The sequence below is a fragment of the Nannobrachium achirus genome, assembly GCF_963921795.1.
Source record: "Nannobrachium achirus genome assembly, chromosome: 15".
NCBI classification, from domain to species: Eukaryota; Metazoa; Chordata; class Actinopteri; order Myctophiformes; family Myctophidae; genus Nannobrachium; species Nannobrachium achirus.
The window spans coordinates 53044363-53062342 of record NC_137822.1 but is presented as its reverse complement, the minus strand read 5'-3'; the positions used below and the strand labels follow the sequence as shown (position 1 = coordinate 53062342).

The 17980-nt window shown below is 42.2% G+C and overlaps 1 protein-coding gene across 1 annotated transcript in view; it reads right to left on the bottom strand.

Annotated features, from left to right (window-relative positions):
- Positions 1-7663: 7663 nt before the first annotated feature.
- Positions 7664-17980, bottom strand: part of mfsd14ba (major facilitator superfamily domain containing 14Ba) — a gene marked incomplete at both ends in the record, with an annotated part of 29670 nt that continues 19353 nt past the window's right edge. The window contains 5 exons of the mRNA XM_080743725.1: positions 7664-7924; positions 9786-9952; positions 12189-12286; positions 12823-12935; positions 13383-13454. Coding sequence (XP_080599851.1) covers positions 7664-7924; positions 9786-9952; positions 12189-12286; positions 12823-12935; positions 13383-13454 — 711 coding nt within the window. The remainder of the gene's footprint in view (positions 7925-9785; positions 9953-12188; positions 12287-12822; positions 12936-13382; positions 13455-17980) is intronic.

The following is a 17980-nucleotide window of genomic DNA, read 5'->3' as shown; positions in this document are numbered from 1 at the left end:
TGTTGCCGTGTTGTTTAACCTAGCGTCGGCGTCAGGGGCGTCACCATGGGGGGAAAAGTGGGACTGAGTTACTAGGGCCCAAGGTGGATGGGGCCTTAATTATTTTATACTTTAGCTATTGAAAAATAGCTCACAGCGTGGCACAGAGTGCCGCGCTTTGAGCTTGTAGATCTGCTATTTTTGAAAAGTCTTGAAAATGTGTGCAAATCTTTGAACATTATGTATTTTTTAAGCAAACTTTTGCAACTCAAATTGTGCTTCTGGGGGGTCCCTGGAACTAAATATTTTGAGATGGAAAACATGTTTTTTTCAAAAAACCTTAGAAGGATTTGAAATATTCAAAGACTTTCACAACTTTTCACGATTTCTCAAAAATAGCAGATCTACAAGCTCGCAGCGCGGCACCGAGTGCCGCGCTGTGAGCTTGTAGATCTGCTATTTCTCAATAGTTAAAGCACAAAATAATGCGTAATAATAATGCGTTCCCAGTCTAAATGGGTTAAACCCCCTCCCCATATGAAGAACATTCATGGGGGGTCCCGCAGTGAATTCTTGTACCCAGGGCCCAGAATTTGGTGTGACACCCCTGGTCGGCGTCACCACCAGGACTGCAGGTTAGCCGAAGTGCTCTGATCCGGACATCCGGTCTAGAGCCCGCCTACCGTATCCGGTAGCTGCCCACCTACACAATGCATGGACTTCATGCACGCGCCGTTTCCGTATCCGCCCTAGACCCAGACCGGATCAACAAACCGGCAAAGCGAAATTGATCCCCAGAGCATCGACGGCAGAAATCCATATCCCATAGTCTGGAAAGGAGGGAGGGAGGGACGGCCCTGTGATTGGTTGGTTCATTGTTTGGCAACCTTGCTGTTGACGATGAAAAGGGCAAAATATGACAGAAAATAATGATTTGATTATGATTTAACTGTAAAAATGGACATTTGGTTACATTTTTAGGTTACACTCGGAATTTTACTGTGTGCAAATCTTATCTGCAGCAACTATTTGACATAGTTAATGTGAATGAATACATGAAAGGTCGACCTAAAACAAAGTCGACCCAAACTCGTTTCCCAACGGGTCTGTGGCCTTAAGCTAGATGCAGAATAGACAAAAATCTAATCTTTGCTTCTGGGGGTCCCTGGAACAAAATATTTTGTGATAGGGGTCCATCCGTGGGACAAAATATTTTGAGATGGGGTCCACGGCCAAAAACACATTTTGGGGGTCCTTAACCACTGATAGCCACATTCTAAAAACAGTTTTCCTGAAAAAACGTATGTTGCTATCATTGTTTCTTAAACTTTGTCATGTCAAGGACCCCCATAATGATATGTATTTGGCCACGGACCCCCATCGCTAAATATTTTGTTCCAGGGACCCCCAGAAGCAAATATTTTATTTTTGTCTATTCTGCATCTAGCTTAAAGGGATATTCCACTTTCAAAAAAACTTTTGGTCATTTTATCATCTAATCAGGCTTTTATGAACACCCTGAACAGATTTTAATTTGCTTCATTCAATATTTAGATATTTGATGTAAATGTTATCTGGCCCTCCAGGCTCAGGGCCTCTCCCCATACACACCCATTGTAACTTCAGACTTCATTTTAACCATGATAGATTCATTAAAAACACCCATTATTTTTTCTGGTGACTCATAATACCATCCTAATACGTGAGCAGGCCGTGTTTTTTCAATAACCCTTTTCATTTATTTTCAATAAAATATTATTGTATTTAATGTTTTCCATTTTCCCAAAGAATTATTAAAAATAAAATAAAGAAGTTGTTGAGTCAGCAGAAAAAATAATGGGTGTTTTTAATGAATCTATCATGGTTAAAATGGAGTTTGAAGTTACAATGGGTGTGTATGGGGAAAGGTCCTGGAGGAGGAGGGCCTGATATAACATTTACATCAAATATCTAAATATTGAATGAAGCAAATTAAAAACTGTTCAGGGTGTTCATAAAAGCCTGATTAGACGATAAAATGACCAACGTTTTTTTGAAAGTGGAATATCCCTTTAAGGCCACAGACCCGTTGGGAAACGAGTTTGGGTCGACTTTGTTTTAGGTCTGCTTTTCCTGTTACCATGTGAATTAACTCACATTGTTCACTAAAACCTTGAACCTTGAAGGTGCTGGAGATTTAATTTGAATACTTGTTTTATTTAAGTGGGGTAATAGGCCAGGCCTATGTACTGTACTCATTTACTATACACTATGGCATTAGTCCAACTAGTGGTTCTCAAATGTTTTATTTGTAAGCTCTACTCTTAGAGGGTAGCCTACAAATGGAACCAAATGGACCAGTTATTCAGGGCTAGCTCATTGTGTGTATCTGGTAATAATATTGTCCACTCATTTTGTGTGTCCATGGAAAATGGAATTTTGACCAAAATGTCCACCACAAGCCAGCATGGTGATGACCTCTGATTTAAAGTCATACAATTGTATTATTATTTGTATTATTATGTAGCCTAACAATGCAAGATATGTATCAGACCCTCTGCTTCATTCTCTCTCATCTGTCTCAACAATAACTTAATACTCTAACCATTAACAGTAGCCACGGTGTACATTTTTTCCTTTTGTTTATTATCAATATGAACTGGCTCATATTTCCAGTCGACATGACAGAGGTGTTATTTACAGCAAATCCCACGGACGTTTCTCTTCTTCAATCCAGAAAGCCCGACATCCAATCCACGTACAATCGTTTACAATTTCAGTCATTTTATAACTACTTCTTAGACAATATTATGTTGTTATCATGGGAGCAATTTTTCAAACAGGAAATATACAAATGGCTGGAGGTGTCTTGGGCCTAGAAATACTGTATATTCAATGGCATTGAAACAGAGGCGTCAATTGGGTATGACAGGGGTATGCAGCTGCCATACCCTGGGTCCAGGGGGGGAAATACAAGTTACTTTTAAATATAAATCCATGAATGTATCTTTGTCTATCTGTGCTGGTGATTATGTTGTTAAATTACAGTAAAATAACTTAAAATGCAAAATTTAACAAAATGGTCACTTTAACAAGGTATATAATTATATTCTCCACACTTGTATTCTCCCCATCCTGACAAAATGGCACGGTTACTAACATTCCAAGTTTAGCTGCACTTGAAAAACAACAACCTAAAATCGGGGGTGAATTTCATTTAATTCAATCCAATTTTCTCTAAATAGGAAGACCAGTAAGACTCCCTAATCAGGAGATTAATTTGACCCAAGGATAATCATTTGTAGGCTACTTCTTAATTGGATTAGAAATGTCAATCTTTGTTCCAAATGACTGTGCTGGACCCAATTTCTAGCAGGCACATTGGATATCATCATGACCACTTAATAATTATCATATTATTTATAACACACCACCATCCATTTGTTGATCATAAATAATGCGATACAAAACTAGACACACGATTGCATCCATTTTGGGAGTTAGCGGTGAGTAATGGCTCCGGGAGCAAAACCCTCCGCATCTTGTGAACGAATCAGTAAACACATCTATAAAATAATGGGCGCGGTGGGAAAACAAAAATCAATGTGTTTGTTTTGAATGCAATGAAACTAAGGTTACATAGAGTCGTTGTCGGGTGGAAAGCTTGTATCTCCAAGACCGTTAGTTTTGTATTTATCGTTTTTAAAATGCATTAAACTAGTGAAAATAGCCGATCTACAAGCACACAACGCCTCGCATGTGTGCTTGTAGATCGGCTGTTTTCACTACTTTTGTGCGACAGCCTTGTATGATGAAGCAGGGCTTTACTTGGTGAAAAAACTTGGAGATACGAGGTTTCTGCCCGACAGTGACGATAGAGGGATGTGTGTTCCGTTTCTGTAGTGCCAACAAGATCACCAGCTGCTCCTAAATAATACGGCAGTCAAGGAGATATGTCTGGAGTCAAGTGTTTCATACATAAACACACGTTATAATACAATAGTATGCAGACACATAAGCATACACAGTATGTAATCATACACATAAATAATTCTCTCTCTCTCTCTCTCTCTCTCTCTCTCTCTCTCTCTCTCTCTCTTACAGGCTTGGTAGTGGTACAAAGGTTGTTCTCTCAAGAACACAAAGCCAACTCTGTGACGCAAATCTCATCTAAAAAAATACAAAATAATACGAATATTTTGATAAATTGAAATAATCTTTCCACATATAGACTATGATTTATTTCTAAACATTTGTAATCGTATTCTTCTGCCCCCTTTTTGCCCTCAGCTCACCGCAAGTTGTGAACTTATTTGATCAGACAATGTTGGGGAACCTAGTATAGAGCCCTGGGGGACCTTGGTCAACTAAAGTATTTAGGGTTCAAGTGGTTGGGGCCCCACCATGCTTTTCAAAATATATATTTTATATAAATATTAGTCCATAATACGGTTTTATACAGGTTTTAGCCTAAACAACCACTCGGATATTTACATTTCATGTTCTGTCTGTCTCTAATTGCAAGCCATTTCAATACAAAAATGCCCTTTGCTGGCAACGGGGCTAAAATTGCAACGATACAGAGAAGATTAGCATGGTACCACAATCAGAAAGAGCCAATACACTTTCCGGCACTGGCACCTGCCGTGGTAGAGTCAATCCATTCAAGCCAGTGTCGCTGGAAGAGACACTGGGAATACCAAAAAACAATTAAGAAATGAAAAATGTGACATTCATGGTGGGGCCCCTTTAAATCTTCATGTTGACAGATATTGATGGGACAAATTGAAATCCCTAAACTGTGCAGCAAATGAAGCGAACGAAGCCTCTTACTTCTCAAGCGAGCCACACACACTAAAGCGAAGTGTGAATCAACTTTCAGGCAGCGCCTCGCCCAACCCATTGACCTAGATACGAAGGGAATGCGACGCATAACTCTGGGCAGCGTACGTGCCGTGCGCTACTGTGCTAATCGAATGACGCGGGAAAGGGCCGCAACCTGCACACTACTCATAGCCAAAGCAAACTCCTTTTCCACAGACAACCCACAGCATCAACTACCACAACACATGCAAGGCTAGTCTGAACAGTTCAAATACAAAACATAATACATATCGTCGTTGTCGGGTGGAAACCTTGTATGTCCAAAACCGTCCGTTTTGTATTTATCATTTAAAAAATATATATTTAAACTAGTGAAAACAGCCGATCTACAAGCACACAACGCCTCACGTTGCGAGGCGTTGTGTGCTTGTAGATCGGCTGTTTTCACTACTTTTGTGCGGCGGCCTTGTCTGGTGAAGCAGGGCTTTGGTTTGCGAAAACATGTACAAATGTGAAACTTGGAGATACGAGGTTTCTGCCCGACAGTGACGCTATACGTATACATATATACATATACGTATACATATACCAGGAAAGTATATACATTTAGAAAAAATAATAAAATGTCCAACAGTCATAAGGCTGTACATATATGTCATATACAAACTGTGCCACGCACATAATGCTATGAATATTTCATTAAGTCTCCTAGATCCTTTTCTATATCTCGCAGTTTCTCCATGGTATATTTCAAGTATGATCAAGTTCACAAGTGTTGCGCTGTTATATCAGAGGAAAGAAAGAAATACAAAACAAATGCAGAAAAAAAAAGAAAGTAAAAAAGAAACACCGCAGCGCTGCCTCCCACAGGCGACAAAAAGCGCTGCAGCAGGATAAATCTGCATACTGAGTAGGCCTGAGTTTGGAACAGTAAGCTTATATTGATGCCAATACTTTATTACCTTTTCTCAAGTGAAAATATGAAAAAATTAAGCTTCATATATGTGTTTCTATTCAAAAATGACCACAGAAAGCGTAGAATAATGAGAAAATAATAATTTGGGCCATTGTCAGACCGACTTTGTTTATATCCCTTATCAAGAATAGAAGAGGGATATAAACAAAGTCAGTCTGACAATGGCCAAAATGAGTATTCTATCATCATTTTACGCTTTTTGTGGTCATTTTTGAATAGAAACACATATATGAAGCTTAATTTTTTATAAAATATTTTCGAAACATTATTTTTATTTTAGCGTCTGTTTTTCAAGAAAAAGTTGACCAATAGCTCCTTTGACTTGTAACGGAGCATTTCTACGTTGCGGTATTGCTATTCGTTTCACTAAAGTAATTCATCCGAGTACTTCTAATACCACCGTAGGTAAGGTACACTGTGTACTCAAAGACAGTAGAAAGTCAGGTCTTAAACAATACAAAACACACACAAAAAAAAACATATATAAACACTTAACATCGTCTGGTAATATAGGAAAGGTTTTCATTTGCACAGGAAAATCCATAAATAAAAATACGGCATCAATACAGTATAGACATGATACGATTTAAGGTAAAAACAACACACCCTTTCCTGTTTTACTGAAACAAACAATCAACACGTTTGCAGATAAAACAGAAGCTTCAAAGTGTGCAACATTCTTGTGTGTACGATACGTACGTGTGTGTGTGTGTGTGTGTGTGTGTGTGTGTGTGTGTGTGTGTGTGTGTGTGTGTGTGTGTGTGTGTGCGTGTGTATGTGTGTTTGCAGGGAAATGTGGGTATAGGAAATAAATTCTCTTCTCCTCTATCTCTTCACAGTAAAATCTTCTGTGTCCATTTATCCCTTTGTAGCACTGCAAGAGTACAAAATGGCACCAAATGAACCCTTATGGGTCCACCTGGTGTTTGCACGCTCGCGGAGGTAAATTCATTTTACTGCCATCTTTCCTGGAGATCACAACACTCACGTAATTCACTTTCCAAGCAGTGTTGTAAAGTAACTAAGTACTGTACATTTACTTACGTACTGTACTTAAGTACAATTTTGAGGTATTTGCACTTTACTTGAGTATCTCCAATTTCCAATACTTTTACTTCTACTCCACTACATGTATTTGAAATCTTTAGTGACTCGTTACTTTGCAGATATAAATTATAATATTATAAAACATACATGAACCACTTTAACCCTATTTTATACCTTGGCTATTTGAAAATAGCCGACCTACGAGCTCACAACGCGTCGCGGTGCGACGCGTTGTGAGCTTGAAGATCTGCTATTTTCAAACATTTTGTACATTTTGATGCCAACACTTTCATACTTTTACTCAAGTACATGTTGAATTCCGGACTTTTCCTTGTTTTCTAAATTGGAGTATTGATACTTTTACTCAAGTATAAAATGTGAGTCCTTTTTCCACCACTCTTTCCACGTGGCAACACATTTATAGCCCCGGTCAGACTCTTTGCCAGTCAAACGAGGGTGTTTGGCCTCCGAGCCCCAAATGGTGTGTCTCTCCGTCAGTCCCAGGGTGGTTATTGGCAGCGTGATGTCCTGTCCTATCCGTTCTCATTCTGAATGAAAGAATACTGTGCAGTCAAAGTATGTTGCATTGTTTGCCACTTTTCGCCGGTCCCTCCCTTTGGTCAAAGAAACGTTATCTTTCCCCTCTCTGAATCTCTCTGGGGTTTGGCTTCGCTCCTTTGCCGCCCAAGCAACGGCTGTAGTTCCTCCCGCCGGACAAAAGAACAATACCTATTTCTTCCTCCAACCTTCGGTTAATACGACGTTGGCCTTTTTTTCCCGCTTACCGTTCGAAACCAGCCCACTGGCACGAGAGAAAAAATAAACATCGGCGGTCCTTCTTGTGTGTGCGCGTCAGTTTCAAACTATACTGTCGTGTAGCAAGGGCTCAAAGTCCTCGTCGCTGGCGGCGGGCGGAGACTCTTCGTCGCTTCCCGGAAGGGGCGTGTTGACGTGGACGCCGGCCAGCGACGACATGGAGTCTTTGCCCTCCGGGTGGGGCTTGTCGTGGGGCGACAGCGGCGCCGGCGGCGGCTTCTCGGGGATGAAGAGCGCCACCAGGAAGGCGACGCAAACCGTGCAGGCGCCCAACAGGAAGGGAGGGCCAGGGATGAGGGCTCTCTGAGGAAGGGAGACGTGAAAAACTGTGAGACGCGACAGAGATAAGATCATTATAAAACTTAGGCCAGGGGTCTTCAACGTTTTCAGGCCAAGGACCCCTTAGCTGAGAGAGAGAGATGAAGCAGGGACCCCCACTACATATCGTATAAAATTAAAAGATTAAATGAATGAAGATTAAACATTTTCATGGATTTCTTATACAGCTTAGACTTGTTCTGACAGCACTATCATCTGTGTAGGTTGGATAAATGTGATTTAACCACTTGAACTGTCAAAGACTTGGCGGCCCCTCTGTAGTAACTCTGAGGACCCCCTAGGGGTCCCGGACCCCATGCTGAAGACCTCTGACTTAAAGAGGTGGTGCCATGATTTCCCCCCCCCTCTAAAACATGATTATCAGGTATTATGATTATACTAGGAGGAAGATTTTTTCCAAAAAAGTATACAGAAAGAGTTAAAATTGGGTTTTTATGTCGCCACACCCCCAGTTCATTAAGTATGCATGGATGGCATGGTGGGTGGTGACCCAGCTGGTATAGCCACACCCCACAGTGTTGGGTGAATGGCAATTGGGGAGGAGTTGATACTAAGGGTGTCACAGTATCTGTGTTTTTTAACTGACACTTTCGGCCACAAGGTGGCAGCCTCCAAAAGAAAACAAACAAATACTAAGAGAATACATCATTTTTCAAAAAAAAAACACATCAGGGGGGGGGGGGGGGTCTAATGAAGTACTTTCAACCTCCTAGACACATGAAAAACAGAAAAAGTACAAAACTATGGCACCACCTCTTTAAGTAATATATAGGGTGCGTTCGGAACCGAGTGCGCTGCGCCTTGGGTGTGCTCAGTGCACGCACTGACCGACCATACTCAGAAGTTGAGTTTTGACAGTGTGGTGCGTCAATGCAGTGTTTTGATTGGTTGTTTTCATGGCGGTGTCTCGAACGCTTCCCAACAGCGTAGGAAATGATAGCAAAGTGCACCGTTTGTGGCTTGATTGGTCCTTTGGGCTTTATTGTTACACACACACATCAACGTGTAACCAACAGCAGGGCCAATGTTATGAATTAAATTACCGCAATACCATCGGTAAAGCATGTGCACTTAAGCCTCTCCAACTGATCTAAAATGTCTTCAACCAAACAACATTCTCACATGTCTCCCCCCTTCTCCGCTCCCTCCACTGGCTCCCTGTGGGTTGCAGCCCGCACTGAATACAAAACACTGATGCTGACCTTCAAAGCAGCCAAAGGTACGGCTCCTCCATACCTCCAAAACCTGATCAACCCCTACAACCCCACCCGTTCACTCAGATCAGCCAACACAGGGATGCTGACAGAGCCCTCGCTAAAAACCCCAGGACAAAAATCCACTCGTCCTAGACAATTTGCCCTCCTGGCCCCCAAACTGTGGAATAAACTCCCTTTTGCACTTAGAACAACAGACTCACTCCCTAGCTTCCGCCGTGGACTGAAGACTCACCTATTCAGACTCCACCTAAACCCATAGCACTACTGTAACACTCCCCTTCCCTCGATGACCACCCATGAAGCTAGATAGCTTTTCTCTTATTTTTTTTAGGTTTTTAGATGTTTTTAGAAGATTAGGTGCATGGTCTACCTATGTTATTGCTTTTTCTAGATGGATATTCCTATGCATTTGTTGTATTGTTGTTGATTCACTGACATATTATCTTGCTTATTATATTGATGTATTACCTGCTTATTGTAAATCGCTTTGGATTAAAAGCGTCTGCTAAATGCCTAAACTGTAAGTGGAAGACAAATACAGCGACAGCAACATTTCTCTAGTCACACTGTGTAGCGATAGATGTGCCCATAGCGTGTGATGCCGTTACCTCTGTAGGACTGTCTATGGGAATGGGGTCCACTACGTATTCCCCTTGTATCGGGTCCACGTCCGTGTTGAGGTCAACGTTGAACAGGAAGAAGATGAATCCGTAGAGGGCCGGTCCCAAACCGTTACACAGTCCTCTGATGCCAGTTATCATCCCCTGGACGAGACCTGGACGCAGAGCACACACAGGATACGGGGTTGTAACAGTAAGAATAGTAGCAGGAGCAGTAGTAGCAGTGGGAGAGGAGAGGAGCGGAGAGGATGAGCAACGCTAGTCATCTTCTCCACAACATCCTAAAAGGCCAGAAAAGCAGCCGTAAGGACATGTTCCGTTCGTGGCCCTGCAATAATAATCGTCTTAAGAACACTTTTATTCCCTCCGCCATCAGACTTTTTAATTCAATGGTCAGCCGCTAGACCTGGACTACTAATCAGTTTTTTAGGCCTATGCAGTGGACTTTTTATTATCCCCATGGTTACCTTTTTTAATGCTTTTTAATGTTTTTATGTGCATTCACTCTGTGTTTAACCTGTGTCTTTGTGTTGTTTTTAACATGCCTGTATGCAGCTATGGGATATCTGAATTTCCCCTCGGGGATCAATAAAGTATCTATCTATCTATCTATCTATCTATCTAGGGGTGTAACGATACATTTTAATAGCGATACCATACCCATCACGACACATGGTTGACGATACGATACATGAACGATATTGGTTCATTCATGTCGATACGATACAATTCGATTCAATGATTTAAAAATCGATATAGTAACTATTTAGCGAGGAAATTAAATCTGTGTAAAACGTGTAAAAAATCTATTATTATGGAAGTAAATGCTGTGATTCAAAGCAAATACATGGACATTATATTTCAACACATACGGACAAACCTGGACCTTGACGTGAACACAGAGATTGCACACATTTATTGATAGACCAAGAGTAGCTATATGGAATGGAAAGGTAATTAGACCCCTCTTTTTCATTTTCCCTCTTAAAATTGCCAAATACAAGGCACAAATACTTAGTTTCCATACAATCAATTATTTGCATTGCAAAACGATTCGATACCGATTACCGCATTTTAAAACGATACGATACGATACAAAGCCAAAACGGTACGATATTTTGCTTTTGCAAAAGATATAGTAGATCATTGCAAATAAAAATCGATTCAGTTACTATTATCGTTACACCCCTATAGGACAGGAGGTGAATGAATGGACATAGGGCTGTCACGATTATGATATTTAAAGCTGTACTGTGGAAGCTGCTCAACTAGTGGTCAGTAGCGGTATTGCTTTTTTCGGCCGTTTTTCGCCGCGGACCACCGGAACGGGGGTCCGCGGACCACCGCGGCCGCCGCGACCCCCGCGACCGCCTCCGCCTCGCCGATACGAATCCATAGAGCCGTCTCCCGTCATTTTTAGACCAGGATTGAGGGAGTAGCATGCAAGATTCCTTCACCAATGTAAACACAGTTGCTAAGGGAAGCTATTTTCTGAAGAGACAGCAAGACTCGCTGTGATTGGCCGGTGGTGTATGATCGGCGCTGTGATTGGCCGGTAGTGTATCATGTGGGAGATGACATCATTTTGCCGGGAAATTCTCCCCCCCTCACAACTCATAGAAAACATATAAAGAGAAGGCTTCAGAAGCTGAAAATAACAGAGTGGGGGTTCTAAAACTTTAGCGATTTAACAGTTAGGACAATTTTAAGATTTGTTTTATAAAAAAAGTTATATAGTATAACTTTAACTTGACGGTTAATAGTCATAACAATAATTGTTGTTAATGATTGAACTGTGTGGCTTTTAGGCCTTGTAAACAAAAGTTGCATGTGGGGCATATATGACACACACACATTAGACTGCCATTAGGAAGATTTTCACGGCTTTGGCAGTGATTCCCAACCATTTTAATTTCAAGGACCCCCAGTTTTACATGCATTTTATGCTACGGACCATTAACTCATTAGAGGTCCACAACGTGCCAACGCGTCAATCTCTTTGATGTCTCTGTGAGCCCATTGACACGTTTGACGCATTTTACAGTAAACTATACTGTACTGTAGCTACTGTAACAGGCTACCGCGATGACGAAAAACACTCCCAATTTATATTGTAAAATCGATGCTAATTTAACGGAGTGTGTACAAATGGAAATTTGGTTCCATTTGTACATGGGGGGGGGACCCCCATGTACAAATGGAACCCCAAATGGGGACCCCTTGGAACTCCCTCAAGGACCCCTGGGGGTTTTCAAAATGTATGTATCTTTCTCAGCATGGAAACGATTATGACGACTACGCAAAAAGAATTACGATTATCTCAAATAACTTCGATAAGGCGATTGCGTAATAATTGGGACAGGCCTAACAGAAGATGGTACTTCCCCTCACCTTGCTTGTCAGGGTCAGCAGAGCGAGACACCAGGGCAGAGACCGCCGGGAAGGTTATGGAAGACATGGCTGCTACTGCTCCTGCTGCCCACATCATCCTGAAACATAACACACACACGTTTAAATGAATGAAGTACAAGGACGCCTCGTACAAAGGTCATAAACACTGCCAGTGCAGTCAGACAAGAAAGAACAGCCAGTTACAAAGAACTGAAAGGGCAGAACGTCGTTACATACAGCAGAGATGATTTGTATGTGTCTATGGAGTTAATATTACTCTACTATGCAAATATATCTTCCATGTATATTTGTTGTTTCTTCCTGAAAGCTGAAAGCCTCTGAGTCAAAAGGCCCAACTGAAATACACTGAATTGATGACATCATAATATCATCCCCTTCCCTTTTCACCATTCAACACAAGCTGTGGGGTGTGGCTTATAACTTCAGCTGGGTCACCACCCACCTGACAACCAGGCATACTTAATGAACAGGTGGATGTGGCCGCATCAAAACATAATTTGAACACTTTCTGTACACTTTTGTTTTTTAAACAATCTTCCTCCTAGTATAATATAATAATACCTGATGATCATCAGGTATTATTGGGGGTCGGGGGACACGTATAGAAACTCACCATGGTTCCGATCCAAAGCCATACCAGAAGAGCTGTAGAATCTGGAAGCCCAGACCCAGGAGAACTGTGTTCTTATTTCCAATAGTCCTCATCAGCAGCGTCAGAACCAGAGTCTGGAGAGAGAGAGAGAGAGAGAGAGAGAGAGAGAGAGAGAGAGAGAGAGAGAGAGAGAGAGAGAGACAGGCAGACAAAGACAGACAGACATTAAAACTTTTCAGAACCACTGATTTACGGCAACATATCGTCGTTGTCGGCTGGAAACCTTGTATCTCCAAGTTTCAAATGTGTACGTTCTTCCCAAAGTATAGCCCTGCTTCATCATACAAGGCTGTCACACAAAAGTAGTGAAAACAGCAGATCTACAAGCACACAACGCCTCGCAGCGCGTAGATAGGCTGTTTTCACTAGTTTAGTTCATTTTTTTAAATGATAAATTCAAAACGAACGGTTTTGGACATACGAGGTTTCCACCCGACAACGACGGTACGTTTATCAGAAATTGTTAGGATTTAGAAGGCATGTGTAGAATGGACCTCAGGTCCTAAGTGAATCATTCCTACCTGTGCTACGATGCTCAAGATCCCCACCACGCCTATGAACACAGCGATGGTGGTGGCGGAGAAATTAAGGACCTGGAGAGACAGAAAACAATACATTGTTCACAATACATTTTCAAATAAAAAATAAAACGTTAAGATCAATCCAACACATCACTGGTGATAGTGCCGTCAAACAAGTCTATGAAGCTATCTACGAAATCTATTAAAAAGTTTAATCTGCCACACAATTTCTCACAATATGTAGTGGGGGTCCCTGCTTCATCTCTCTCTCAGCTAAGGGGTCCTTGGGCTAAAAAAACGTTGAAGACCCCTGCACAAGTGCAACCCTAGCTCTGGTCCATAACGTTAGAAGGAGGAGTTCCCCTTAACGCTATGTCACTGATGAGACTGCAGGAAACGCTGAGAACCTCTTGTCTGTTGTAAAAAATAAAAAACATAGTTTCGCCACTCACCAAAACAAAGACAGCTTTAGGGAGTTGAAAGCCTACTTTCCTTACTGGGAACACTCAGAGCCCCCCACCTGACGTCGAAGTAAGCCATTTATCATGAGAGGGAGTGGGGTGTTGGCTGATTTACCACTGTTTCAGGGTTGTGGAACGAGGCGAAGCCAACAACCCACGACCCTTGAATGGTAAATTGCATTAATCTTGAAAATGTTACAACTGCAACACAACAGTGGGCGGGGTCCATGAGCCAACTCAAGGTTGTTGACTGATTTACCACTGTTTTAAGCCAATCAGAATCCAGTATCTGAACATGTGACCACAAAAAGTGGTAGACAATACACTTTTTTGGCCAGAAAAGCTGGTCAATGGAAATTTCTATTGACAAGATCCGTAGGGACGCTGTGGAGTAGCCAAGATTTCCGGTGAAATATTTTCTTTTTCTGGACAATTTTTTTTAGACGTGAGGTGGGGGGGCTCTGAGTGTTCCCATCAAGGAAAGTAGGCGTTCAACTCACTAAAGCCGTCGTTGTTTTGGTGAGTAGCAGTGTTGATTTTGTCGACTAAAACTATGACGAAAAATGTTTGTCGACTGTGTTTTTTTCACTGACAAAAACTAAATAAAAACTCAATAAAATCTAAGCTGTGATGACTAAAACTAAGACTAAATATATTGACAATTTCGTCAACAAAATAAAAACTAGACTAAAACGTTAGGGAGGGACTGGTGGAGAAGAGAGTCATTTTATGTTTGGTTGCTCTCAGGTGTTGCGTGCTGAAAATAGCCGATCTACAAGCTCACAACGCGTCGCACAACCAAGTGTAAAATCAGTTATTACGATGCCATCAAGGCCTGCCAAAATACATTTTAGTCGACTAAATCAACTGTAGATTTAGTCGCCTAAAATCTTATGATATTTAGTTGACTAAAATTAGACTAAAACTAAACCTTTTCAGGTGACTAAATTATGACTAAAACTAAATTACATTTTATTCAAAAGACTATGACTAAAACTAAATCAAAATGTGTTGTCAAAAACAACACTGGTGAGTGGCAAAACTGTATTATTAATTTTTACTTGAGACGAGAGGTGCGCACCGTTTCCTGCGTTCACAAGGGATCACCACTGACATAGCGATAAGGCATCCCAAGTCTCCCGCGAGTGGCACTGAACCTCCCGGAAATCCTGTCTGCTCCCGAAAATGCGTGCCGGATGGATCCGGTCTAGACACCGGATCTGCAACCCGCGATGCGTTCTGATTCGTCGTCTGATTCCTCGTCAAACTGTCAATCTGGCAAATGCATGATTGTGATTCGCTGTGGGAGATGTGGGCGTCTAAAAGTGACCAACCATTGGTCTCAGATGCAGAGGGTTCTCAAGCGCGCTGCAGCTCGTAGCAGTAAACAGACAGGTTTTCTTGACAAGTCTTGCTTAATATGAATAAAATAACAGTGCGTTACAACTGTCGGTTCTTTTTCGCTGGACATACTACAACTGGACATATATACTGTAGCTGCGTCAGCCTGTATGACGCACGGCAGCCTGCCGTGTGTCTCACTAGAGAGTGACAGAACTTTCTCCCAAATAGGTAAGAAAAACATCATCTATCTATAAATGCGACAAATCTCTGTCTGTTTGTTTGTAATCCGCGTATCTCGAGAACCGTTCGTCCCACCGGCTTCAGATTCGGCACGCGCGTTCCCCGCCGCAGCGCGGAGTGCAGTGCCGGGCCTCGACCCGACTCGACTCGCGGTTTTCCGAAACCGGCGCGAAACGTTCGGAATCTCCTTATGCGGAGCTGATTGTTGACATCAGGCTGTTCCGGAGGAAATCGGCGCAAGCGCTGAGTCATTGTGACATCACTTCATAAAAGGCTCTGACATCACGTACGCCACATGAGTCAACACAAAATCTCTGTGAATGTGTATGTATGTATGTAATCCGCGTATCTCGAGAACCCTTCTTCCCACCGGCACGCGCGTTCTCCAGATATGGGCATAAAGTCTGACATCAGAGTTTTCTGCAACCGGTACTGTGTGTGCAGAGATCTTCATATATGGGCATAAGTGGACAAAGACAAACAGATGGTCAAAACGGGTCCTATGACAACAGGTATATTGGGGTTTGCATTAAAGGGTGGGGCATTCATGGGGTTTGCATTAAAGGGTGGGGCATTCATTCCCTATTTCAAATTCGGCACGTGCGTTCCCCACCGCAGCAGGTAGTGCAGTGCTCGGCCTCGACCCGACCCGACCCGATACACGATTTTCTGGAACCAGCACGAAAGGTTCGGATTCTGATGTCTGACATCAGGATTTTCCGGAACTGGCACTGTGTCTGCATAGATCTCCATTTATGGGCATAAAATGGATGCAGACAGACAAATACAGATATCTCCATATATGAGCATAAATGGACACAGGCAAACAGATGGTCAAAGATCTCCATATATGGGCATAAAGTGGACGCAGACAGACAGATACAGATATCTCCATATATGGGCATAAATGGACACAGGCAAACAGATGGTCAAAACGGGTCCTATGACAACAGGTATAATGGGGTTTGCATTAAGTTTGTCTCCTCCTCCATCTGTTTGTCTGTGTCCCTTTATTCCCATTATGGAGATCTCTGTATCTGTCTGTGCCTCCGACTGTGTTGCAGACACAGTGCCGGTTCCCCCTTTAATGCAAACCCCATTATACCTGTTGTCATAGGACCCGTTTTGACCATCTGTTTGAAAAAGCGACAGAAATCTCATATATGGGCATAAAATGGACGCAGATAAACAGATATCTCCATATATGGCATATATGGGCATACAATGGATGCAGAATCACAAAGATCTCCATATACGGGCATAAAAGGGACACAGACAGACAGATACAGAGATCTCCATATATGGGCATAAAATGGACGCAGATAGACAGATATCTCCATATATGGGCATATATGGGCATAAAATGGACCCAGAACTATAATTGCAGTGATCTCCATATATGGACATAAAATGGACACCGACAGACAGACAGATACAGATATCTCCATATATGGGCATAAATGGACACAGGCAGACAAATGGTCAAAACGGGTCCTATGAAAACAGGTATAATGGGGTTTGCATTAAAGGGCGGGGCATTCATTCCCTATTTACATTGTTCCGAGTTGGCCAGGTCGCCGACTAGACGCTGGGCCGCCCGAAGGGCGGCCCAGCTTCTAGTGCTATAAATTAACCGATTATATTAAGCCTTAAATGCCCCCATTCTCGCGCGTGCTCGCGTGCACATGGGACCTCCCGGAAATGCTGATCTCCAAGTTGGGATGTCTGCGTTAAGGGGAACTCCTTCTAACGCTATGGACCAGAGCTTGTGCAAACCCAGCCTCCCCCCCAAAAGACAGCCTTAGACGCAACGATGACTACATCCAGATGGTCCAAACTTAACACAACAGAGGGGTCAACAACATGGCTGCTGCCGGAGCAGAGGGAGAGCTGAGTGCTCCTGGCCTCCTAAAGTAGGCTTGTCTCAACCAGACCAGACCAGACCAGACCAGGAACACCTGAGCAAAACGGAAAGAAATCATGTTAGTGTGACGTGACATGAAGTCACCACCAGGTGGGGCACGCGTGACACCAGGCAACTGGCAACTCTGCAGTGTTTCTCAAACTTTCACATTTCAAGGTCTCCCCCAGTGTTGATTTCGTCGACTAAAACTATGACGAAAAATGTTTGTCGACTGCGTTTTTTTCACTGACGAAAACAAAATAAAAACGAAACAAAAACTAAGCTGTGATGACTAAAATTAAGACTAAATATATTGACAATTCCGTCAACAAAATAAAAACTAGACTAAAATATTAGGGAGGGACTAGTGGAGAAGAGAGTCATTTTATGTTTGGTTGCTCTCAGGTGTTGTGTGCTGAAAATAGCCGATCTACAAGCTCACAACGCATCGCAGCGCGACGCTTGTAGATCTGCTATTTTCAGCACACAACACGTGTGTAAAATCAGTCATTACGATGCCATCAAGGCCTGCCAAAATACATTTCAGTTGACTAAATCAACTGTAGATTTAGTCAACTAAAAACGTATGATATTTAGTCAACTAAAATTAGACTAAAACTAAAACTTTTCATGTGACTAAATTATGACTA